The following is a 27,889-nucleotide window of genomic DNA, read 5'->3' as shown; positions in this document are numbered from 1 at the left end:
CATAATGAATTTTAAAAAGTAAAACAGAGCGCTACTAGAACAATTAAGTTTACAAACAACTATCACAACAGGGAAAAGCGAGACATGTCATAGAAGTTAAAAAAAAAAGGCATCTGCAAAATCATATTTGTTTAATTTTGATTGTTCAAGTGTGGACTTTATATATACAGCAACAATTGATTGATCTATAATGTTTCAAATACTTTTCATCTTTCTGGCTTAGATTACTCCAAATAATCATTTTATAACATTTATCACGGATAGTAACACACAGTTACATAGTACATTTGATTTTTACGAACAGCCATATTGGTTTAACAGTAAAAAACACATAAAACATACATTGTAATTATATTGAAACATATAATTTGATATGCGCATTCTCAGTAAATGACATATAAATGACAATCGGAAACTCTCTGGTGAATCCCGTGTTCTTCTATCGTGAGATCGAGAAACGGAATTGGTCGAATTAGCGAGTGGTGGTATTTATTAGACGATCCCACATGTGATGTCGATTCTAAATATGATATATGTATCATATGTCACACCGAATAACACGTCAAACGATATGTCACACATATGTCATAGTGTATGTCATAAATTCTTTATTGAAGCTTCATTACTTCTTCTCTTGTTCTTGTGGAAGACATACTGAGATGCCGTTCTCTTCGGAATATCCTCTTGAGTTCAAGACGGAAAGATCGACCCGACAGAATGTATATAAAGAAATTCACACCGTAATTACAGTATGATATAACGGAGACAAATGATTGAAAAGGCATTAGAAAGAATACCATCTCTATGTCTTGGTTTTCTAGAGCTACCTGCCATACAAATGATATTATCACCAGAGGAAGCATGGTTACCAGATATGTAAATGAGATGGCAAGTAACATCAACGTGGTTTTGTGAGATCGTTCTACAACGCGAGATCTCGTGTTACCAGAAGCAGCCTTTCTCACTCGATGTATCTGATAGATTACCATGCTATTACAAACAAGTACCAATATAAACGGTAATGTTAGAACCAGTGTAAACTGGTAAAAATATATGTGTAGATTCAAATATTCTGAATGTTTGTCCATATCGCCTTCACAGTTACCGCCGACATTTTTTATCATTATGAAACGGAATATTTGAGATATGCACATAAGAACAAATGTTGAAATGATCATCACGATTGCTCCGGTCTGTGTTCTCAATATTGTCTTTCTAAACGGCAAGCACATCGCTACAACCCGCTCAGCAGCCATTCCTACAATAAGCCATGATGACATTAGATAACACACGTGCTCATAAAAGCTATAAATTTGACACGAGATGTCGCTGTAATTTGTAAAGACGCCATCTTTCTTTTTATCGTGCATGAGTTGGTGAATCAATGCGATCTGTCGATTAATCAAACACAGACTGTCAAATACTGCCAAAGCACAGAGAAAGTGACTGTAGGATTTCTTGCGAAGGGATTTGGTTTTCATGAGTAAAAAAGACATTATATTCCCGCCAATTCCAATAAGAACGATTATCGGTGTCACTATCTGCTGAGTCCACCATCCCCACCGTTCTGGTTGGCGACCTACAAAATCAAAAAATGAAAAATACAAATGTATGATAGATATAATACAAAGTAGATTAGAGTCCTCAATTCAGTATTCTTTAATTTTTAAACTATTTTTTCTCATTTTTTTTTTAATTATTAAATATGCCCATTAATCTCTAGTTCTTACAAATTTTACCCTTTATTTTCCATTCTTTATATTTTGAGCCTATTTTTTTCTATTTCTTTCCCCATTTACCTGTACTATTGGTCCTTTATTTACTATTCTATTTAGTAACCATTATATTAAGGTAATTTCATTGTATACCTGCATCTTGGATTGTACAATTGCAGTTGAAAATCGCTCTATTAATTTGCCCAAATCTGCAAATTTGGAGACGGATATGAAACCTCAGTGGGTAGACTGTTTATTTATATAAAGAAAACTTGGTAATTATTGTATTTCATTCTGAATATTTAAACAAATATTAAATTTTGTGTTTCAAAAATATTTGTTTTCAAATAAGCCATTTAACATGTTTAAGGGGTGACAATTCTTTAAATAAAAAAATATACTGAACTGATTGGGATTTTTTTTAATTTTTACTTGTACCAAGCAAACAAGTTCGGTGGCCCATTTTTTCTTCTTTTTTAAAAAAAAACCATTATATATTAAACCTATCTTCTCACAATTTATTTCAAAATTCTATCTCATAGATTTTCCTTATGCACACAAATGTGGTTTTTTTCACGAATAATTTAACCAAATTTAGGCAATTTTTCAACGACCCATAGCTTGTGAATTGCCGGTGACCCATACTTTTTATTATATTTCTAAAAAAAACCATGGTAAAATCTTCATTTTGGCAAAGTATAAGAAAATTCTATTTCAAAAAGTATATACTTATGATCTACCTTAAAGACGTTTGGCGGCTTGATTCATATTATCTTTGTTACAAATTAGTTTTTGATGAACATGTACAAGTGTAAATAAGGCAAATAATCACAATGAACCGAAACAGCTTTCCCTTTAGTGGCTGTACCTGTATTTACTATGGAACTTATTTAATATAGTTCACAGGCCATTAGAACAAAGCCCATCTGTTTCTTTGTTAAATATATAAATGTATATATATATATAGTAGACAATACTGTAGTATGTTCCCAATGTAATCCAGAATTCAGATAGTTTAAGAACGGAAAAAAATAGATTGAAGAGGTTAAGAATTTTAAATGAAAATCCTTTAACACACAAAAAGTAGATGCATGCTCTAGGCAGATATTGCTCATTGATAGCTTTAAGTTCAAATATGAGTTTCACACCTCAGCCGATTCCGTAAATTCATCTAAGAAGATGAAGAGTAACGGATTCAAACGAGTATTGCCTATTGATACTTTTCACTTACCTATAGCATATAATGTTCCATTTGTGAAGTTTGACTCCATTCTGAAATGAGAAATGTAACTATTTAAATATGCAAACAAACATTAAATATATATCGAGACTTCACGAGTGATTAAAATGTTTGATCTTTACCATACGTTTTGTACATTGTTTTACATACATGTACAATACTGATTGCTCAAAGACGAATGCCAAAATATATAAAAAAATGATGATAAAGACCTTGAAATATTTCAGAAATAAAGTGCCCCATCCCGACCCTCTTTTATTCAAATTACATCGGTCGTGACAATAAATAAATAAGCCTGCGGACAAAATGAAGCAAAAAAGGCTTATAATGATCTAGCTTTGGTCATTAAGAATCTGGTTAGAACTAATTAAATACTGTCCTTGCTGAAAAGTTCTATTGTCTTTGTTTACGTGAGTTGACAAAAGAAAGATGCAAATCGATGCCGGATCAAATTACTTACGAAAGAATAATACGTATTCGAGTATGCCGTTTTGTTTCTTTGTATTTGTTACAATTTAAGCATTCTTTTTGTGCCATTCATTTAAGGAGGTAGACCTAGGTTAAGGGAAATAACTCTTTAAATCATCAGTACGTTTGTGTCAACCATTTTCAAAAATATATTCTAAGCTTCTAGGTTACATAGATTATTTTCAATCTGTTTCAGGTAAATGCTTAAAATACATTGATGAACTTGACTTTTACAAACGTACTGATGATTTAAAGAGTTATCTCCCTGAACCAAGGTCTATCCCCTTAAATTTTACTTTATTTATAAAAATACAGAATGGAAACAAGAAATGTGTCAAAGAGATAACAACCCGAACAAAAGGCAATGTTTGCTAAAACGTTCAGTGGCAAATATTTAATGCATGTTCAGAACAAGAGAGATCTTTAAACTCTTCTAATCAGTATGAATGTAATGACTAATTTAGTCGGTGAATTTATGATCATATCAATAGTTTTTGTTTTTGAGGTGCTGTCAATAAATTTCAAGTAAGTAATAATAGATCATAAAGGGTTTTCTCCAATTTTCTACTTAAACAAACCAATGTTTTAGATAACATACATTAACACGATTGTTTGGTGTTAAATTACTTAGTTTCCTGGCTTCATATACGTTTACTTTTTATTCGTTTCGGCCTTTTAAGTATGACTTGTAGTAAAGGAGCAACCATTTAGCTTCAAGGGGGAGGGGATTATGTTTTTATTCATAGGCAGACATTTTTGTTTGTCATCTGTTTGACTAGAATATTTTTTTTCATCAAACTGGGTATATGATTTTTTTTGGGGGGGGGGGGAAAACAGACCCCACCACTTCTCCACCTCCTGGAAGTTAAATAGTCGTTCCCTAACACAGACATAAAGAAATAGCATGTGGTAAAAAGAGTCTAAAAATATAACTTTCATTATAGCATTAATAGAATATCATTTCTGTAACACAATCGAGTCCTTTGAATCAGTGCGTACTTTATTCAGTGCTTAATAAAAGTTTCCTTTCCAGTTCGTTTTTGTATATTTGCGGTCATTGGGGTTACCATTAATACTAATATTTAATTACTATGGTAATAAGTTCATACAGAGTGACATTCTATTTCCTGAATAGAGAAATATAGTGTCACATAAAAGACACTTCCCATGAATTTTCTTTCGTCTAATTATTGGTTTGTGAGAGACAAATTATTTGTTATTGTGTATTTTAACCATTGAAAGACAAGACATGCTTGGTTGGACAACTAAAACATGTAAAATGACTAAATCAGAATTAAAATGCAAAGAAAACGAAACAAAACAAAACATTTGGAAATAAAGCCTGGTACTTATATCATTAAGCATCTGTTCTGGAGGAAGAACTATATGGGGATCTTGATGGTTTTTTTACTTCGTATTGTTATTTTTTAGGCCATTTTGCTCTATTCTTTATACGTGTAGCCTGTTATTCTCCATTCCTTATATTTAACATCTCGTACGTTTCTGTTATTACGTTCTTTGGAGCGTGTATTTTTGTAATAAGATAAAATTCATTAACTACTAATGTCCTCCACTGCAGTTGACAAACTATTGACACACTATTGCAACTGTGCATTTGGTGTGTGGTGAAAAACGTACAAGGTTCAAACATTGAAGATACCGACCCGAAGGACGACTTGGCATGAAGAGGCTTTGTCCTTTATCCTAGTCAAATCCTAAAGACATATCTATAGAGTGTTTAGAAAAAAACTCATTCTCGTCCTAAATATGCACTGCAAGAAATATTTGCCACTGAACGTAAAGCAAACACCATCTTGTGTGCGAAGGTGAAGGGATGGGGAGGGGTATCCAAGCTCTGGGAAAGAGGTGGGGTCAAACCATACGTTTCCATTCAAATTGGTTGGTCGTCCAAAGAACAAGGGGGTTACCAACTCCCCGGAAACCACCCTGGATCTGATGATTGACAATCATACTGGTCCGATATAAAGTTTAACTTAAGTCATTAAATACTTTATTGATAAACTCGCATAAAGATCAAAATATGTCTTATTATTCCATCCGGGTACCGTTTTTACAAGTCACATGATTGTAGTTGAATTACAAGGATCGTGCTAGTCTCGTGCTGGTACTTATATTGCATATACCGTGTTTATCAAATCTCGTGAGAGTACGTAGATTGCATACCGTGGTAAATGTATGAAAATAATAGTATAGACAAAAATGAAAAATAGAACGCTTCTAAATATCTGCACTTAGATAATCCGACGACAATGGAACAATCAAACAATTTAAATTCGCGATTTCAAACGTGGAACGTATTCAAATCAACAAAAATGGGTCAATTTTATAAAGGCATTCAACATTCCTCATTTTTTGTTTGGTTTTTGAGAGGGATGAGCCGTTTTATTTAAAAAATGGAGATGTAAATAGTTTCATTTTTCTTTTCTGTAGTAGAGAATTGATAAGAAGTAGTGGATTCGTAAACGATAATCATGAACGAGCGACTTAAGTCGCGAGTTGATTATCGTTTTCGAATCCACTACTTCTTATCAATTATCTAGCTTAACCCATTTCTAGTAAAACGACTACCTATTTCATGATCTGACAATGAATCAACGGAATTTCATGAAAATAATTTCGTATTTTATTTTAGTCTTTTTTATTATCTTATAAATCTAAATAGGTTTATGAAAGAGGAATAAATTGTCTCAAAAAGTTTTTTGTTTGTTTATATTCAATTTAGGGGGGGTAGCATTGATGTCTTGTATGTTAATAAAATAAATACTTTTGATGTTATTTTAAGAAGAAACTAATTGTTTTCTCGAGCAAAAAACTTAAATTATGCTCCCCTAAGCAGGAAACCCCCAAGTGACTTAAAACCTCCTCCACAATTAATTGCTGTAGATGCATATTGCAATCACAGTTAATACACTTATGTAAAAATAATATGATTTTCAGGTGTTTTCCATCAATTTTCCATGTCTCGTCTCAATAAGTTTTAAAAACACATCAATATTTAATTTGTTAAGATTATTATCAAAAATAGGGCTTACATTTGAAATTTTACATTATTCAAAAGATAATAATCAAGGTTAAAAATGATAGTATACTTTAAAATAGATATTAAAACTGATCTATTTCTCAAAGTTTGACAGAAAAGAGGCTTCGAACAAACATTGGCTGTCATTTATAGAGTTTTAAAAATGAAATCAATGGAAAATTAGACGGATCAAAAAAAATTTAACCAAGCGTCAAAGAACTCGTATGATAAGAGAATGAATAATCGAAAATAACATGTTATAGTATAGATATTGAGAAGTTATGATATGGCAACATATTTGCCCCATCCCCCCTCCTTTGAATTTGAAAATCAAAAAGTATTATAATAAAATTGAGAAAGGAAATGGGGAATGTGTCAAAGCGACAACAACCCGACCATGGAGCAGACAACAGCCGAAGGCCACCAATGAGTCTTCAATGTAGTGAGAAACTCTCGCACCCGGAGGCGTCCTTCAGCCGGCCCCTTAAAAAATATGTATAATGGTTCAGTGATAATGGACGTCATAATAAACTCCGAATTATACACAAGAAACTTAAATTAAAAATCACAAGACTAACAAAGGCCAGAGGCTCCTGACTTGGGACAGGCACAAAATTGCGGCGGGGTTAAACATGTTTATGAGATATCAACCTCCCCCTAAAGCTCTAGCCAATGTAGAAAAGTAAACGCATAACAATACGTATAAAACGCATAAAATCTACCAAAATTACAACATTCAAGCAGAATTTCTAGTTAACAATAGAAACGATACCATGTATTTTCCATATATAATGAAATTACATACACTGAACCGAAGTATATAATTGCACAATTAGTATATAATGTTTACTGCTACATATCCTTGGATATTCAAGAAGATTGCAAAGTGAGTAGGGTAAAGTAAAATAAACCATGTCGTATACAACGTTAGAAAAAAAAACCGAAAGAAATGTCGTATACAACGTTAGAAAAAAATCCCGAAAGAAATGTCAATAAAAGAGGGACTAAATGGGGCTAACAGACTGGAGACTTAAAGGTAAATAATAAAATTGAATAAATATAAAAAAAAGAAAAACAAAAGAAAAACAAATCCAAGAATAATGGAGTGCTAAAGTATTAAGCTTGGAAATAATAGGTAAAATTTATAAAGAATAGTGAAGAATGATTTAAGGATGTTCGCTACTCTGTTTCAAAATAACAAGCTTTTTAAAAGACTTATAAATTGATAGTATATAAATAAAGAAACTAAAAAAGCAGAAAAAAATGGTGGGTCCGTGTGCTTGTTTTCGAGATATAAGCCATTGAAAATTTGGCGGGAAATAATTCTCTCTAGATTTTTCTTACATTTAACATTAACACCTTTTTTTGTTTAAAAAAACTATGAAAAAAAACCAAGGATTTCATAAGATTTTGAAATATGGCTTTTTAAATTGTATGTAATAAAAATGTGAAAAGAAAAGTGGGGGTTAGTGGGCAATTTTTTTTTATGTTAATACATGGATAAAACCAGAAGATTCCGAAAATCTGGCAAAAATTCAACAAATAGAGGAGCAAACATCCTTAAAAACATAAATACTACAAAATTAAAAAAAACCTCCTCTAAATCTACCATCATGACCCTCATAAAGTATAAATCTGTCATCATAGACACGTTCTCACTTATGTTAATACATAGTCATTTCCTTGACATCTTCAAGGCTTCCGAATAGATGGAATAACAGCTTCCGAACTAATGAGAAATCACTACAGGAAATTGTTTTAAAACTGACGTATTTGTCGCAGTTTACCGGTTTCAAACTATCTTACGCAACCGGCTTTGTTTAAATTTGAGACAATAAGCTTTAAGTAAATTATCTAGCTCACGATTTGTATTAAAATGTGACAGTATCAAGTGATCTCGGAAATATTTCTTTGATAATGTTTTCGAAGAGTAAAGCGTGACAATTTTTTACCCATTTAAATTCTGATTCCGCGTCACAATATAGAGCGATCTCGGAAGTATATCTTGGATAGTGTGTCCGAAGAATCATTATCATTTTTTATCCATTTAAATTCTGATTCCGCGTCAAAATATAGAGCGATCTCGAAAATATATCTTGGATAATGTGTCTGAGGATTAAACATTCTTGTTTTTTCTCCATTTGAATTCTGGTTTCTCTTCAAAATATAGAACAATCTCGGAAATACATCTAAAGATTAGAACATTTTTGTTTTTCCATTTGAACTCCCCGTCATAACAATGACTGATCTCGAGAAAATGTCTTCAAAGATAAAAACATTATTATATTTTTCTTTTATATCGCATTTCGATCTACATCTGAATAAAGCTTTGCATATTTATGCTTATACATTGTCATTGATAATTCCTTGCAACTGGTAATATAGAGTTTCCTAGAAGCAGTCTTAGTAAAAATACGGGTCTAAGGTCGGATTAAAAGTTTTGTTAAAAGTCCACCGATCGTGAGAGAGGCGAAATGTTGGCCAATTTTAGAGGATTAACATGATTAGTACCATTTGATAATACTATTTACAAACAATCTCCCAAAACAACTCTAGATACTAAAATCATAATCAGATTGAAACGAAGAATGCGTGAAAGAGACAACAACAACGAGCAGCAACAACCCAAAAGTCACCAATGGGTTTTCCACACGACGAGAAAATATCGCACCCGGAAAAACCCAGCTAGCTTACTCTGCTTAACTTTAAAAGCAAGACCAAATGATATCGTTTTAATCGATGCCTTGTACACCTTCTGTGGTTAGTCTGTGCAAGTTATGTTCAGTTTCGGAAAACATATCATTTATTTTAATGAGCTTACGAAACAGGACGAAAACGAAGCTTGCCGAGCTTTTCTAATGTTCAGTACACATGTATAGTTATATTTTCCGACATTGTATCTTTATTGCTTTTATCCTGCAAATTACGCCCGACACTTCGAAACTTTCGTTGTTAAAATCAACAAATCCTTGTTTCTTTGTATTTCAATTTAAAGACGATAATGTGCAACGGCTGTATAGCCAGTCAAGGTCGTTAAAAATGTCAATACATATGTGTACCTGTTATTTATAAATATAATAGAAAGCTAATTGCAGGATAAATTATAATTGTTTACTACCTTAAGCAATATTGGATTACAAAAAACAAACGTATGCATTTCCACGTAAAAAACCACAAATGTCATTAAAAAAATGACTGTATAAAACGAAAAATGATTGCAGTAAACCACCATTTATTACATTAATTCTATAAAAATAATAGATTTATTGATTCAATTTTATGATGCTTTATGACTGTAAACTAAGTCCCAAGCGTTATTAAAACGATTATTATATTACATTAAGCATTATAGTTGCTGTATATCATATTTGTTGTTCGTTTATTGTTTTATACAAACCAGTACGTTGGTGTTCTCATTCTATTTAATAGCTTTACGGTATTGGTTTTATAATGCTATACGGTGACCTATAGTTACAACTACGTAATTTGGTTACTGGTGGATAGAGGTCCGGTCAGAAAGGGGACGTTAAACTTGTGTAAAGAGAGAGAGAGAGAGTGTCACACTCTCTGCACTTTAGGATACCTTGAAACAACTCTTTGAAAGGTTCGTAGGTGGCCTGTTACAAGGCAACATTTCTGTCCATATCCTGCCTATTGTATTTATTGCTCATTTGTTCTCGTCCTATACATGCATGATATGTTCGCCACTGGACGTAAAGCAGCCAACAATCAATTCTGGTGGATATATGTCTCATTTGAAACAATACCACATTTTCATATTTTCCAAGAAACATGTGATACTTTGCTCAGATACACTTTATGGGTCGTACTGTGGATTCATTATTATTCGTTGGATACCATTTTTTGTGGATTTCATGGGTACAAATAAACCACGAAATTAAATGTTCAACGTATGTTATATTTTACATAGGCTTGTACGCAGATTTTGGCAAAACCACAAAATTAAATATACACGAGCATGCAAGTTTTCCTTAATCCACGAAAATGGACACCCACGAAAATAAATGAATCAACAGTATAAGGTTTCGTTCTATTCTATCTATTATAATTGAGTTGTTAGCTTGAGTCCCGTGACAAATATTTCATGCACAATAAGGACAAAAATAAACTGCGAATAAATAAACAAGGAAGGTTATTCAAGGTAAGTCAACGAAAGGTTGTAAATTTAAAATTTACACAAGAAAATGAGGGTTCAGGTATGTTTGAAAGAGGCAGATACCTTGCTACAGCCTACATTCATTTATATACGGAACTTTCAGAAAATTGTTTCAAAGGTTCTTGTTATTGCTCTGAAAACTATGGTGACTGCATGTATTTACACATCCAGCACAGCCTAACCAACTTCCCACTTTAACAAGGTTTTTACTTCTACAAATGTAAACTTTCCAGATGAAAGAAGTAGTAAAACAATATTATTTGTTATCCATTTAAATCCCGACTCCGCGTCACAATATAGAACGATCTCGGAAATATGTCTTGGATATTGTTTCCGAAGATTAAATCATTATCATTATGTTATTCATTGTAGTTCTGGTTCCTCGTCCCAATATAGAGCGATCTCGGAAGTATATCTTGGAAAATGTACCAGGAGATTTAACTCATTCTTATTTTTCCATTTAAACTCCCAGTCAAAATATTTATAAAGGGCAATCTCGGAAATACATCTGTAGATTAAAACATTCTTATGTTTCTATTTAAATTCCCTGACAAAATAATGACCGATCTCGGAAATATGTCTTGGATAATGTGTCCAAGGATTAAACATTATTATTTTATCCATTTAAGTTCTGGTTCCACGTCAAAATATAGAACAATCTCGGAAACCAAACCGAAGATTAAATCATTCGTCTTTTTACATTAAACTCCCCGTCATACACGTAACAATGACCGATCTCGAGAATATGTTTTCGATAATCCGTCGTAGGATAAAAACAGTAATGATCTTTTTCTTTTATATTGCCCTTAGATCTCGATCTGAATAACGATTTGCATATTTATACTTATGCATTGACAATTCATGATAGCTCCGTGAAACTAGTAAACAGGAAATTTCTTCGGATCTAAATGGAGTTTCTTAGAAGCAGTCTAAGTACTGTAACCAGACAGCATGAAATTCATTAAAGAATTGCTTGTCTGTAGCGGGACATCTGTTTTACAAAGCAGCGCATTAACCGACTGCGCTAAAGAAGTACTTCCTTAGTTAAAAAAGAGGGACAAAATATACCAGAGAGACAGTCAAACTCATAAATCGAAAATAAACTGACAACGCCATGGCTAAAAATTAAAAAGACAAACAGACAAACAATAGTACAAATGCCACAACATAGAAGACTAAAGAATAAGCAACACGAACCCCATCAAAAACTAGGGTTGATGATGATCTCAGGTGCTCCGGAAGGGTAAGCATATCCTGCTCCACATGTGGAACCCGTCGTGTAAAACGCTAACCACTGACTAAGTATCTACCACATTTTCATAGAAGCAGTCTAAGTACAAACGCTGATCAAAGATCTGATTAAAAGTTTTGTCAAAAAGCTTTATAAATATTTTGATATGAGCGTCACTGATGAGTCTTAAGTAGACGAAACGCGCGTCTGGCGTACTAAATTATAATCCTGGTATCTTTGATAACAATTATGGCCTTAGATATGTTCACCAATCGTAAGAGTAGCGAAATGTTGCCACACTTCAAAACTTTGAATTGATAAAATAGATTGAAGTAAAAACGAAAATCTCCGTTGTTTCCATTGAAAGTTGTGAACAAAAATGTACTTCATTGAGCCATCATCCCCCCCCCCCCCCCCTTTTTCCCCAAAAAAATAAAAATAAATAAAAATATGCTCAGTACCTTATATCCGATCCGACGAGAAAGAAGATTTAGACGTTGGTTGCATGTAATAAGATTTATAATATTCTAACAGGATTACGTAATTTTTTATAATAATATTTTACAAAAGATCTTCAAAAATCTGTTAAATAATACAACTAAGTACTAAAATTATAAACAAATGAAAACGGAGAAAACGTGAAAAAGACAACAACTCGACTAAAGAGTAGAAACAACCCAAGTCCACCAAGTGTTTGACTCAACGAAAAAAAATCACGTATCCGGAGGCTGGTCCAGCGAACTTACTCTGCTTCACTTTTAAAGCAGGACCAACTAAGAACGTTTAATTAAAGTCTTGTACATGTACACCTTCTTTGGTTAGTCTACTAATTTTTTTCATTGTATATATATTGTATATTATGTTCATTGTCGGAACTATATTATTTGTTTGTATGAGCTTTAGAAACTGGACGAACAGCGTAAACATTCCCCCGTGGGAAGCCACCACTTTCGTTTATAACATATAACTTTTCCAAGTGAAAAATGATTGCAGTAAACCACTATTTATTACATTAATATTATACAAATGATGGAGTTATTGCTTCAAATTTAATAATGTGCAGTGACTGTAAATTATGTCCCAAACGTTATTAAAACGATTATTATATTAAATAATTTAATTTTAGATGTAATGCGTCTTCTGATTGGCTGACGTTTTTTTTAACAGCCCATAGACATAATTTAGTCATGTGACCGTGACGACATCAACGTTTTTTCATAGTTTTCTACGGTTTCAAATGGAATTTAGAATTAAATTATAAGAAATGACTGATATATTGTTTTCTGTCTATTCGAAATAACATAAAAAAATATGGTGTACACTGTTTAATATCCTGCTACGCGCGTTATTCAGTGTGCACCAAATTTTCATGTTATTTCTTCATACACAGAAAAAATATTACAGTCATTCCTTAATTGAATATTATAGTTGCTGAATATCATATTTGTTGTTCGTTTATTGCTTTATACAAACGCCATGTCGTTGGTGTTCTTTTGAGTAACTTTGCGGTATTGGTTATGCTCATTGGTTAATGCTGCACGGTGACATATAGCTGCCAACAACTACATGTACTTCGATTCTGATGGATAGATTTCTCATTTTGATATCAATTTATTTGAAACAGATGATACTGCTCTGAGCTATTTTTTATCGTTATTTAAGAAATTCTGATATTACACATTCAGTTGAAGCTATATTGGACTTAAAACATTTTACGACCAACGGAGCATACACAAATTCAAGAAGTTATATTCCAACCATTGTAAACACTTTAGGGATGTACTTAGGTGAGGTTAGGTGAAAATTAATAAATTAAGAAGTTAAAATTGATACTATAAGCTGGTAGAGCATCAATTAAGGATAAAAATAAGCTAACAATATTGATAGGTCATAGAATAGAGATATTTAAAAATTAAAATTTGGCGGGAAAAGGCTGACTCGGACTTTTACCTTATATTTGCATTGGTATTATTGGGTCTCAAAACAAAAGAAAGAAAATTAGGAATCTTCTGAAATTTTTGTAAATGACCTTTCATGAGCTATTTAGACATATTTGAAAAAACAAATGGTGTTGTGGGGCAAAATATTTTACATTGTATTGTATGCAAAAACACCAAGGAGTCCAAACATTTGACACAAATTCCAAAACCTCATCTAAGTACATCCTAAATCATAGCATTTTTCTGACTTTAATTTTGTTTTTAAAAATTCGATCATAAACTATACCGACTTGTTCACATTTTCGTCCCTCAGCTCATTATTTACTGATGACCTTTGTTTTTGAAACACTTGACCTCAACAGGTTGTCGTCTATGTCATTTGTATTTTTAAGGGATTGAACTAAAATAGCGATAAGGTGATTATATCTGCTATGTTTGATTGTTAAATAATTAATTGATTATCGTCCAGTGGCAAATATTTCATATGGACAAGAAAAAATTGAGAATATAACAATAAGTCAGTTCTGCAAGGTATGATCAACGGGATGTTCATTTCCTTAGTTTGTTGCCACTGGCAAATTAGGGTTAAGATCAGGTAGAAAAAGATAGATACCTTTCAACATGTCGCCAACGGACATTTCAGAAAATTGCGTGACGAGAGGGTTCATGTTTAAGTGCCAATAACCCTCTCGTCACGAGGCATGGTATTAACAACACTAAATCTGATTTGACGAACCTGCATATGTACACATCTAGTACAGCCTAAACAATGTCCCACTTTAACAATGTTTTTATTGCTACAAAAGTACGCTTTCCAGATTGGAGAAGTCAATGGACGGCCATTATTTTCTACCACAGTCTATTGATTCATGATCTTTTTTTAATGCAAGCTTCGATGAAAATAATTTTAAGCGCAAAATTGATCTATTTTTCAACTCAGAAATGAACGATAAAGAATGAGTTTCAAATATGTGTAATTTCAATACTATGATAATGTTGTAAAGTCATGTATTCAGTGAATCAGTTATAAGCAAATCTAATAAAAGTTAATAAAGATTAAATAGATTCTTAAGATTTTAGTTCACTTGATATAAAACGCCATGCAATTGGAAATATGCGAAAGGAAAAAGTTAAATGTCGGAATCGTTTTAAAAAATAAATCGTGAGTTTGCTTGAACTATGTTGATTTCGCATGACGAACACACAGTATTTATATACACCCTATGGTTGCTAGTGAAAGAAAAAAAACGGTAACGAGTCTAATTCGGTAGGTAACATTCGTGTAGATTTCGCCTGTCTTTTTCTACACGATAAAATAAATCAAGGGAATCTTATTCGTAAATCACGACTGAACGCATTTCATTAAACATTTTTGGTGTCAATTTAATGAAATTCATCGGATATATGCTTTATTTCATGTTAAGAATTTATTAATCTTGACTTGATTGTATTTATAAACACCCTATAATTGCTCGTGTAAAATAAAAACGCGGGAACAAGTCTAATTCGGTAGGTAACATTCGTGTAGATTTCGTCTGACTTTATTTGCACGAGAAAATAGATAAATCAAAAATGAATGTATTTCATTAAACATTTTTGGTGTCAATTTAATGAAATGAATCGGAAATATGCTTTATTTCATGTTAAGCATTGATTAATCTTGACATGTTTGTATTTATATACACCATATAGTTGCTCGTGTAGAGTAAAAACGCTGGAACAAGCCTAATTCGGTAGGTAACATTCGTGTAGAACTCCCCTTTCTTTGTTTACACGAGAAAATACATCAAAGGAAACTTATTCGTCAATCACGACTGAACGAATGCATTTTATCATTAAGCAAGACTACTGTAAGCCAACTTATTTTCGCGAGCGATTTATTTTCACGAGTTTCGCGAGTAGAAAAATATCGTGAATATAAATCGTCGCGAATATGTAAAACTTTGATAATTTCTTACTTAATTATATCAAGTAAATTTTGGTATTGCAAAATTAAATGGCCGCGAAATGGACTAGAAAAAGCTAAACGCGAAAAAAGTATCCGCAAAAATAAGTTGGTTTACAGTATTCTGATGTCAATTTTTACTATCCTTCTAAATGAAATGCATCGGAAATGATATATAGAATGGCGATCTGCTTTATTTCATGTTAATAACTTATTAATCTTGATTTGTTTGTATTTATATACACCTTATGGGCGATATTATTAATATTCTTCGTGCAATTTTAAGCAGGGAAAGAGAGACGAACGATACCAGAGGGATATTCAAACTCATAAGTCAATTTATAATAACTTATAAAGCCATAGTTGAGGGGTGGACAGGACATTTTTCAGGACGTCGGGATTTGATATTTTTAAGTTCGAGATTTCGGGATTGATCCTTTCGGGATCCGGGAATTTTTTTTTTCGAATTTCGGGATGTCGGTATTTAAATTTCATGTTTTTAAGCCTGAAATTTCGGGAACAGGATCCCTCCGACCCTCCCCCATAGTTGAAAAAGAAACAGACAAACAATAGTATAGTACATAAAACAGACTTAAAAGACTGAGCAATACGAAAAAGGAGGGTTGGATTTAAGCAGATCCTGCTCCACATGTGGAAGTTGGGGTTCAATTGTTTCAAGAATTCATAATTTTCTTATTACTTAACAATAAATAAATAATAATAAATATATAAATGTGCATGGCCAACCGTTTTTTTCTTAAAAAGAATATAATAATGATGCTTCATGCTAATTTTCACGCTTGTATCATCATTTGCACAATTTCCTCGATTTTGCTTTCTAATATCTTCCACTATGCTAACTAAACTATTTTATACAGGACATGAACTTATTAAAAAGATCTAACTAATAGGCTCTATATAGTGAGTTGAACGGAAATTATCTTATGGGGTAACTAACAGCTATATGAAGATGTGGTAAGATTGCCACTGACACAACTCTCAACAATGACCATATTACACAGAAATTAACACCGTACGATCTTCAACAATGAGCCAGATTTTTGAAAGGAACTAAATTTGTGCCTTGGTTACTATAAGAAGGTCCCGGTTGACCCCTGAAGACTGGATTACGGTATATCTCATTTTACATGTATAATAATTAAAAAAGAAGCTTCTTTAAATTTTTTGAAATTTAGATATCAAGAAAACCCACAAGATTATGTTGAACAAAAACAAATAAAAAAATGAGCTTTTATAAATGATAACACTTATGAAAGTTTAATAAAGTTTCATACAACACCTGCTTTAGACCTATGGCGGCAATAAAAGAAATAGCTAGCTTATTAAAAAAACAGTTCGGTCAGTACTAAGAATCAGTATTTCAAATTAAAGTCAATCGAAAGATAATGTTCAAACAATTCGCCTAAAATTTAAATTTCAATCAAAGAAAATTGATAAGTCATTACGAAGGAATGTAAACTGCACTTTTTTGTACTTTTTATAATAAAAATAAAAATTACAAATTGATAAACAGGTGCCTTTAGAACCTTTTTTCAATACAAATCACAAATTCGCAGTGTTAAAACAGTTTCTAAGTAATATTCAAACAATTCGCCTAAAATTTAAATTTCAATCAAAGAAAATTGATAAGTCATTACGACGGAATGTAAACTGCACTTTTTTCTACTTTTTATAATTATAATAAGAATTACAAATTGATAAACAGGTGCCTTTAGAACCTTTTTTCAATAAAAATCACAAATTCACAGTGTTAAAACAGTTTCTAAGTAATATTCAAACAGTTCGCCTAGAATTTAAATTTCAATCAAAGAAAATTGATAAGTCATTACGACGGAATGTAAACTGCACTTTTTTCTACTTTTTATAATAATAATAAGAATTACAAATTGATAAACAGGTGCCTTTAGAACCTTTTCCAATAGAAATCACAAATTCACAGTGTTAAAACAGTTTCTAAGTAATTTTCTAACAGTTCGTTTAGAATTGAAATAATTCTAATCAAAGAAAACTGATCAGTCAATATTACGAAATGTAAACTGTACTTCGTAGTTCTTTTTATAATAAGAATTACAAATTGATAAGCAGGTGCCTTTAGAACCTTTTACAATAACAACTCCATTGCCTTTAGTATCAATAATGATAATAATTAGCAATAAAAGACAATTAGAAAGAAATGTCAAACAGAACCTTCTATGATAAAAATTACAATTTCAAAGAAATGAAACAGTATCTCTTCATTTAAAATCAGAGAAAATTTAAAAGAAATGTTCGCTTAGAATTGAAAATAATTTCAATCAAATAATATATATAACTCAATAAGACGGAATGCAAACTGTACTTTTTGTAATTTTTATAAAAAAAAATACAAATTGATAAACAGGTGCCATTTTTACAAAGATTTCAAGATTTTATTCATAACCTCACATACATGTGTACAAGAAAACAATATAATTTCAGACATGCGATAAAACATAGCGAAACAGTATCAAGAATGATGATAGTTATCAATTTAAAGAGAAATTATAGTAATAAATATAAAACAGTACCTTTTATGATAAGAGTTTTAAATTCTCAGATATAAAACTGCTTCTCAACGTGCATTTCTCCATTCAAATTCGACGAAAATTAAAAACTCATGTTCCAAGAGTTTGTCTAACATCGAAAATAATCTCAACCGATTATAAGCAAAACTGCGAGTTAAGGTGGTACCTTGCACTACAGGGAGATAACTCTGTAAAGTCAGCTAAACGTTTTAATTACGTTGTGTTGTAAAAGGAATATTAAGCTTCTCAATGATCAAAATTGGTGTTTGTCAAACTGCTATAATACCAGTGTAATTTTTCTGACAAAACGGTTCCATTCTCAATTTTATGGTTCAAAATTTTTGAAATTTTTATATTTTTGTTAAAGGGTCAAAGTAAGTACTTTGACAAAATTTTATGAAAATTAAAAGAGCCAAATTAATTTAAAGGCAAGTGTTGGGTACCACCTTAACAGTTCTTTTTGTAATACTAATTACGAATTGATAAACATGCGCCATTGGTATGATATCAAGAATGATAGTTAACAATTAAAGACAATGTACCTTTTCATATTACCGACTATACCAATTTTTCGACAGGTTACCTAAACCATGTTTAGACATCCTGGTACCCGGTCCAAGACAATGCCGTAACAGTTCGCTTTAATAGTATTAATAACAATTGTTCTCCTCTTATATTTAATGCGTTTCCCTCGATTTTAGTTTGTTATCCCGATTTTGTTTTTTGTCCATGGATTTATGAGTTTTGAACAGCGGTATACTACTGTTGCCTTATTTATCAATCAAAGAAAATTGTAAAAGAATGTTTATTGTACCTTTTTATAATAAGAATAATAAATTCAGAGATAAAACTGCGTTAAAGAGATATTTCTCTCCACTAAACCTCAAAGAAAATTGATAAGTTAAGTTTTAATTATTGAAATAAATACTTTCAATGTTCTAACAGTTCGTTAATCATTGAAAATAAACATTTCAATAAAAGAATATTGATAAGTAAGAAAGTTTTAACAGTACCTTTTTATAATAAGAATTATAAATTCATAGATATTAAACTGCAACAAAGAGATAATCTCTTCATTTCAAATGAAAGAAATTAAAAAAGTAGTATTCTAACAGTTCGCTTAAATAGTATTGAAAATAATAGTCTCTAAAACATTGCTAATTATAATTTAAATCAAAGAAAATAGATGTCAACAATACCTTTTATAATAAGAATTATAAAATCACAGAGATAAAACTGCTTCACAGAGCTAATCGGTCCATTAAAAACAATCCGAATCGACTTTATAATTGGGGTATACATATGGCGATACCATTTACAACTTCTACTCAGACAATCATCTGTTTGGCTAGATCGATAACCAACGATCGCATTTTATAGCAGAAACTTGTTAAATATTGCAATTTGTTCGATTATCATATTTTATCTTTGAAAAAGTTTAGTTGAGCAGATTATTAGTTAATGAAATTACTTACAACTAACATGCCTTCTATGTAAAATTAGCAATGGAAATAGAGAATATGTCAAAGGGACACCACAGCCAAATCAAATAGCAGAGAACAACCGAATGGTTCCCCAACACAGCGAGCAAATTCAGAACCCGAAGGCGGGTTTAAGCTGGCTCCTAAATAAAAGATGTGTACTAGTTCTGTGAAAATGGATGTCATTCTAAACTCCAAAATATACAAAAAAAAAACACTCGTGTGCGCCAATGTATCGTTCATGAGCGACATGTTTAACAATTGCGCTACGAATTGAATTTAAATTTTATCTGATCGAAATACTTCAATTTTCAAATTGAAAATACGAAATAGTTGTAATATTACTATTTAACCCAATAACCTTGTTTTCATCATCACACTTATAATTACAAAATAGTATTCCCTTAATTATTGAACATTACCCTAAGCAAGTGCAAAAACGGAAGAGGTTGAGTTAAACACACAGTGTGTGTGAGCCAAATTAAGGTAATTTTAAGATGTGTTTAGTTAGTCTTCCTAGAACATTTAACATTCAAAAGACTGTTTCCACATGTAATACTATAACAATTAAAAGTAAGAAATCTATGAAACATTTGCCACTGGATTTTAAGCAAACAATAATAAATCAATCAACGTGGAAGTTATATTTCGTATCTTTCGTCTCTTCTTTAAGGTTGAATGATGATATTATGCACATTTATAATCATTTAAACGTTAATGATTTTATTTCGTTTTTACTTACATGAACTATTTGCCACTGGATTGTAAGCAAACAATAATACATCAAGAAATGTGTTAGCCCAGGTGCATGACTAGACAATAACATTACCGGTACCAATTTTTCTGCACCAGATGCGCATTTCGACAAATTATGTCTCTTCAGTGATGCTCGTGGCCAAAATATGTAAAATCCAAAGCTTATATAAAAGATGTAGAGCTATAATCCAAAAGTTTCAAAAAAGTATAGCCAAATCCGTGAAAGGAATTAGAGCCTTGCATGAGGGAGATACATTCCTTAATTTATAATTTTTTGACAAATATCCTTCCACTTAAGCTATCGACGAATTAATACTTGCCCTAGTTACTACGAAGGTTGTCACATGGGGAGCAATACCAGCTTGAGATTATCCCATTTTTGAGGAGTGTGTCCAGTCGAAAACATTAACCTTGCAAGATCTACGTTTTGAATTAATACATGCAATTTCAATATTTAAATATGTGTCACTAATTATTAAGCAATCAATAATCAAGTAAACAGTTAATCAATTTAAGTTTGATTTCCTGTGTTTTAAATGCCACTATTTAGCACCACTTTTGAGCTAATCCGTAACGGCCACTTTTTATTGTTTTAGGCATCCGGAGTGCATAGACAAAACCACCGACCTTTGATAAGAAAAAATGACAATTCTCGTCAATTAAGATTGGAGTCGAACTTAAAACGCGTTGTTAACTGGTTAGTGATTACAGCAGTATCTACTTAGACCAAGCGACCACTGATGCCCCTTAATCAGTTTAAGGTGGTATCCAACACCTTAACTAAAATTAATTTGGCTCGTATAACTTTATAAAATTTTGACAATGTATTTTCTTTGACCCTTTAACAAAAATACAAAAATTTCAAAAAATTTGAACCAACCGTTTTATCAGAAAAATTACACTGGTTATATAGCAGTTTCACAAGCACTTATTTATATCATCGAGAACCCTAATATTTCCTAAAGCGTTTAGCTGATTTTATAGAGTTATCTCCCTGTAATGTTAGGTACCGCAGTAAGTATGGACAATAAAGAGATGTAATATGAAATATGAAGAGATGTAATATGATTGCAAATGCGACGAGTATCAACGCAAACCAAATGACAAGCATTTAAACTAAAGGTAAACGTACGACCTTAAACAATGAGTAAAATCCATTTAAAAAGGAAGATGTAAATGGCGTTAGAACAAAATACTTAACCAATTAAATAAAATGTCCACAGTACGCTGGTTGCAAACTCGCACTATCATTTTCTATGTCCAAAGGACCGTGAAATTAGTATAAAAACTGAAATTTGGCGTTTAAATCATACTAATTACATTAGATGTATGTTTCATTATAATACCTTATTCTGATTGGCTAACTACACATCACGTGTTATTCCTTAAGCAATTGCATTACACAATAAAATGTATTACTCATGGTGACACTAGGTCCCACAATAAAGTGCACAGATGAATCAACTAAAAACACGAATTAAATCGTGTTTTCATGATCCTAGCTAAAAAATATAATTATAACTATTGAATGCTACTTTTTGTAACTAAATAGGGTTGTAAAAGCGTTGACCGTGTGCACATTTTTAAAATGATGCGCTTCCGCGCTTCAAACAAAATGTACTTCGGTCAACCTTTTACATCCCAATAAATTTACAAAAACAAACATTCAATTCTTAAAAAATCATATCATAAGACATAAAAACAATGATACCCCAAGGTGTGAAAACTAACAGCATGATTTAAACTTACATTATTATTCGAAAACAAAATTATGTCTGACGATAAACAACAATAATTGGTCTTTTTATCGGTTAAAAAAGCATGAAATAGATTTCAAACTTTATGATCATAATTTAATGCATACTGAATTTTTATTTTTTTATAAACCTTCGATATTTATATTGAATCACACTGACTTTCTTTTGAACTTAAATTGATATTTTTGATTAATTGATGATTGCTAAACATTGCATTATGGGAAAGGATTATATCGCGAACTGAGGTAACTATACGATGTTTTAAAAGCATCATCTTACTTATTATTGGTAATAGATGAACGATAACTTTGTATGCCAGTGGAAGGAAATAAAGAAGAGCATAAAATTGTTACATTTAGACAAAAACAAAAAACTCCCTTACTCTGAAAAATAAAATGAATCAAAGATAATTTATTTTTCTATAAAGATGAATTGTCCTAATACTGTTCTTTTCTATTAAAAAAATAGTATTGTAATGACGAAAATATGTATTAAACAATAACACAAAAAATTAAACGCTGAAAAATAAAATAAGATGATAAAATTTTCTTGAATAATGTTCTAACTAAAAAAACAGAATATACTTTTTATACAAAATGTGTCTTTTAGTACTGTATTTACGGAGGAAACTGTGACATTTAAAAACTGGAACGGATACATGATATGGGGAGAAGAAATAATTTTCATTTAAATCATTTCCTGACCAGGGTTAGGCTATAAACATTAAAATAACATAAAACCGAATACTTAATAAAAGTTTAGTAGGCCTTCTTGCATGTTTTTTTTATCTGTTTACTTTCGAAATCTTGTTTTTCTATGAAGGCCAATTATAAATGTTTAGGCTAATGGATTAAAACATTGAAAAGTAATTTGGAAATGAGATTTTAATAACCATTTAATACATCCTGGCTCGCTTAAACGGTGTCATGGTGAGAATTTAATTATTTATAAACACTGCTATAGCTGCGATGATTTTATCACGATTTAATCGGGCTTGAAACCATATTATAAATCTCTCATTAGGTCAATGTGCAGACTTTTATACTTTTACATGCTACTAACGTCGAAACAATGTAAACAGTGCGAAAGTACAAATATCTAATCGGAAGGAGTCATGTAATTCGTGGATGGGGGTAAATAGAACGGATAAAGATTATTTGTGGAAATCTGTTATTAGTTATATCCGCAGACTTTTATGTTCCAGCGTGCTTCTAGCGGTGAAACGATGTTAACAGCGCGAAAGTATAAATGTAAAATCAGGAGGAATTATGTAGTTCGTGGATAGAGGAAATGGAACGGAGAGCGATTATTTGTGGAAGTGCTACAAAAACACATCAAACGAATGGATAACAACTATTATATTCTTGAATGGGTACATGCATTTTATTTTAGAAAATGGTTGATTATACCAATTTACCAACGTAGAAGTAAAAGTTATATACCTTAACCTGTTAGCAATTATAAACCCACTTCAATAGAACAAAGAGTCACAAAGAAACATGCACTGTCCTTTCTTTAAACCAATATCAAGAAAACTGAATACTGATTCCAAGTCTAGTTATGACTACATTATTTTACACAATACCCAATAAGAAATTCCTTACCATTTCATGACCAAATGTAAGGCCATGAATAATAAAATGTATTAAAGAAACTTGCATTGTTCTTCCCTTAATTGAATTTCTAGGAAACTGGATACCGATTCCATGCCGAGTTCAGAATACATCATTTTACAGTATACCCAATAAAGATTCCTAACCATCTTTATGACAACTGTTAAGGCCATAAATATTAGTAGAAAAATAGAAACAATCATCTGTGTTTAGACTCGTTTTCTTTGAAAATATAAAGCAATGGTATATTGTTTAATACATAAAATGATTACAGCTCAAAACAAAGACAAGATCTGAAAAGAATGTTTACCATGTTTACATCAAGTTCGTACTGTTTGATCTTTTAATGCGACATTTAATTGCCGTGTTAATACTTACAATATACAAAAGTCATTCTGTCAGTACATTATAATAAAAACAAAAGTCATTCTACCAGTACATTATAATCAAAACAAAGTGGGTTGTTTCTTTGGCACTTATACCACATCTTCTTATATCTAAATAAAAGCATGATACAAAATGTGGTATGAGCAGGGATGGGTATTTTACTCCTTCAAACTGTTGGATTTTCGATTTGTGTGTAAAGATATACTACAGAAGAGGATGTGTAGTCATTCTATCAGTACATTATAATCAAAACAAAGAGAGTTGTATAATTGGCACTTATACCATATCTTCTTATATCTAAACAAAAGCATGATACAAAATGTGCTATGCGCAGGGATGGGTGTTTTACTCCCCCAAACTGTTCGATTTCCGACGTGAGTGTATAAATATACAGACGAGGATAAAAAATCTTTTATTTTGGAATACGATGAAAGTGTTTTGTCTATCAACTTATAGACTAAATTTTGTCATGTAGCCATGACGTCACCAACGTCTTTTTTTTAATTTACTCCTCACAAGTGGATGATAGAAATCAATTATAAGGAACGACTGTTATATATTTTTTTATAGCATTTTTGTATGTATATTAGAAATAACCTCCGCAGTTTATTCAGTGTGCATAATATGATTAATGTTATTTCTTCATAGACAAAAAAGAATAGTCATTCCTTAAATAGCATTAAAGAAAAATGTGGCATGCTGTTCGATTTTTAGTCTGAGTGTTAGTGAACTTAAAGCAGAATACATTTTATATTCAATAACCGACTGGAATACAATATATAGACACGAGAACTATATACCACGTGACATGGTGAATTTTAAATATTGTATGAACTTAGAAACCCAAATCTTTAGTGATATTTTAAACACGGTATTGATGAATATTTCAAATTAAATTCGTTTGATATAGAATAATTATAAATTAACAGCGAGGGTCATTGAGTATTATTCTACTATTTTCTTTGTGTACCAACGAAACAAAATAGAACCACACTTAACGTCATATAACATGAAGACATTTCCCAATAGAGATATCTGAATACCTACCATATTTAACCCAAAGTAAATGAAAGCCCTGTTAATTCTATGTTAGACTTATTCACTGATTGAAACTCAACGATTAGCCAAATCCTTACCATAAGATGTTAAAAACGCCATCAAACGAACAGTGGCGTACCCCCGTAAATGATCAGAAGTATACTGTAAGCAAAACCAATGCCAAATGATTATATTGACATTTACTCATCTAAAAACATTCAAATGTTTATATTTACTAGAAACTCGATGCAGTGATAGCTTACCCCAGTGAATGATCAGAATTATACACCAAGACAAATTAATATCAATTGGTTATATTTACCTTTGCTAATCTAAACACATTTAAATAATATCATTTACTAGTAACTCAATGTCGTAACAGCTTACCAACACGACATACGATTATGGCACGAAACATTTGTAAACGAACGGACGGACGAACGGATGAACGAACGGACGAACAGACGGACGCACAGACAAGAAAACATAATACCCATAAATGGGGCATAACAATACCTCAACTGAACCTGGTGTATTCGATATCATAAGCAACTTCATCGTTATCACATTGTGGGTTAAAATTAGTTTTTTTCGGGTCGATTGAATCATTGTCCCATTAACAGATATATAGTACTTAGATATGATTATTTGTCAGTTTACACATGTTTCTGATAGCAAAACGATATCAAACTGTTAAAAAACGATAAAGTTTTTTCTACAGGTTGTGATGAAATAGCACATTATTTGATTATAAGACAGAATTATATGTTTTTAAAAATTTCAACATCCTGTTTCACTTTAATAACAAGGCCTTTCGAATATACTTCATAAGTAATACATGATATAAAGAAAGTAGGGCTTTTTTGTTACCTGTGAAGCACACACGTACTGAGGTGATTAAACCATATTAAAGTGCTTTTTCTATGCCATGTCTCTAATTTCACAAAAACTATTTAAAACATTTACTGTTACTTTGGAACACATCTCTTTTTTTTAAAAGGTAATCAAGGATTGCTATGAAAAATCTTTTAATCATGATTGTATTAAATTTTTGGTTTAACAAAACAAATACAAAAAAAGGTCTAATTCTTTAAAATGTCTTAAGTTACTGTATGGACTTTTTTATATATTATGTATTAATAATTAAACAAAATATTCAATGCATTATTAACTAAACTCAACTGACACCATAAATTTATACTAGGCTAAAATTAATGGTGAATATAGTCCAGTTATCATAGAATACTTCTGAAACATTCACAATTTTTAATAACATTGAAAATATTAGTCACAATTCATTTTTGAGATTGTTTGATCAGCTTGTTTTATTTATATTTTAAAGTTGATATATTCATTTATGTAAGTTTTGATGAATATTGTGTTAAAGTTATATTATGCTTGATTATTGTGAAATCTAAAGTTCAATACTATTTTTAATACATTTTTAATTTCAAGTTGTTTCAATTTCATATCTTTTAAAAACATTTTCTAAATTGATAAAATTCAGGTGATAGATACAAAGAATAGGTCTAGGTTGGTTAAGACTCGCATGATGTGGATAAGTACTGCTCAAGTACAAGTTCACACTGTTAAGTATGTTTCAGACGACAGTCGAGTATTATCAAGTAAATTTAGGACTAGTCGAGTAAAAATCAGTACACTCGAGTACAGGTATGGGCCAATACAGACTGTTACTGGTGTGTAGTGTAATTAAAGAGTAATAGTAAGAAATGTTAAAATAGTACCTTTTATAATAATATTTACAAATTTACAGAAATAAAACAGTTGCTTTTCATTTAAAATCATTTAAAATTAGAAGGTAATGTTCTTACAGTTAGCTTAAAATTTGAAAATAATTCCAATCAAAGTAAAGTTTTAATTATTGAAAGTAATAGTTCCAATGTTCTTACAGTTCGCTAAGCATTGAATATAAACATTTTAATAAAAAAAAATTAAAAAGTAATGTTTTTACAGTTTGCTTCTAAAGCATTGTCAGTTATAATTTCAATCAAAGTAAATACGTTTTAACAATACCTTTTATAATATGAATTATAAAATCACAGAGATTAAACTGCTTCAAAGAGTAACTCAGTCCATTAAAAACAATAAAACAATCCGAATCGACTTTATAATTGGGATGTACATATGACGATACCATTTACAAGCTCTACTCAAACAGCTGTTCGGTCTGATCAATAACCAACCAACGCATTTTATAGCAGAGACTTGTTAAATATTGCAATTTGTTCGATTATCATATTGTATCCATGAAAAGTTTAGTTGAGCAGATTATTAGCTTATCACTCACAATAAAAATTGAGGCGTTTTACATATGTACGTTTGCAGCAATGTATCTTTCATGTGCGCCAATAGATATGTAAGTTCACGAAGGTTTGAATTGGCCCTAAGATTTTTTCCGGTTCAAATACTACAATTTGTAAATGGAAAATAATAAGAAAAAGTTGTGATATAACAACTTCTTTTTGAATCAGCACACTGTTAATAAAGAAGTAAAGATGATCACTTAGTTACGTAAA

The 27,889-nt window shown here is 31.3% G+C and overlaps 1 protein-coding gene across 2 annotated transcripts; it reads right to left on the bottom strand.

The window, feature by feature from the left end:
• On the bottom strand, nucleotides 1-27,495 carry LOC139495241 (FMRFamide peptide receptor frpr-18-like). 2 transcript variants are annotated; one of them, XM_071283491.1, is made up of 3 exons: nucleotides 27,387-27,495; nucleotides 2,947-2,987; nucleotides 1-1,579 (listed from the first exon to the last, which is right to left on the bottom strand). In XM_071283491.1, the coding sequence occupies exons 2-3, from the start codon at nucleotides 2,984-2,986 to the stop codon at nucleotides 609-611; spliced, it is 1,011 nt and encodes a 336-aa protein (XP_071139592.1). In that variant the 5' UTR covers nucleotide 2,987; nucleotides 27,387-27,495; the 3' UTR covers nucleotides 1-608. The 2 variants fall into 2 exon arrangements, with proteins under 2 accessions (XP_071139592.1, XP_071139591.1); XM_071283490.1 differs by lacking the exon at nucleotides 27,387-27,495 and adding an exon at nucleotides 19,520-19,654.
• Nucleotides 27,496-27,889: the final 394 nt, after the last annotated feature.

The sequence above is a fragment of the Mytilus edulis genome, chromosome 11 (genome assembly GCF_963676685.1).
Source record: "Mytilus edulis chromosome 11, xbMytEdul2.2, whole genome shotgun sequence".
In the NCBI taxonomy this organism is placed as follows: domain Eukaryota; kingdom Metazoa; phylum Mollusca; class Bivalvia; order Mytilida; family Mytilidae; genus Mytilus; species Mytilus edulis.
The sequence above is the reverse complement of the archived record's forward strand: the minus strand, read 5'-3'. Positions and strand labels throughout refer to the sequence as shown.

Bases quoted from the DNA above. Each gene is read 5' to 3' on its own strand.
- LOC139495241 (XM_071283491.1), bottom strand. From the start codon at position 2,986: ATGGAGTCAAACTTCACAAATGGAACATTATATGCTATAG. The intron at 1,580-2,946 runs GTAAGTGAAAAG...TTGATTTTGTAG, and splicing joins TGGAACATTATATGCTATAG to GTCGCCAACCAGAACGGTGG.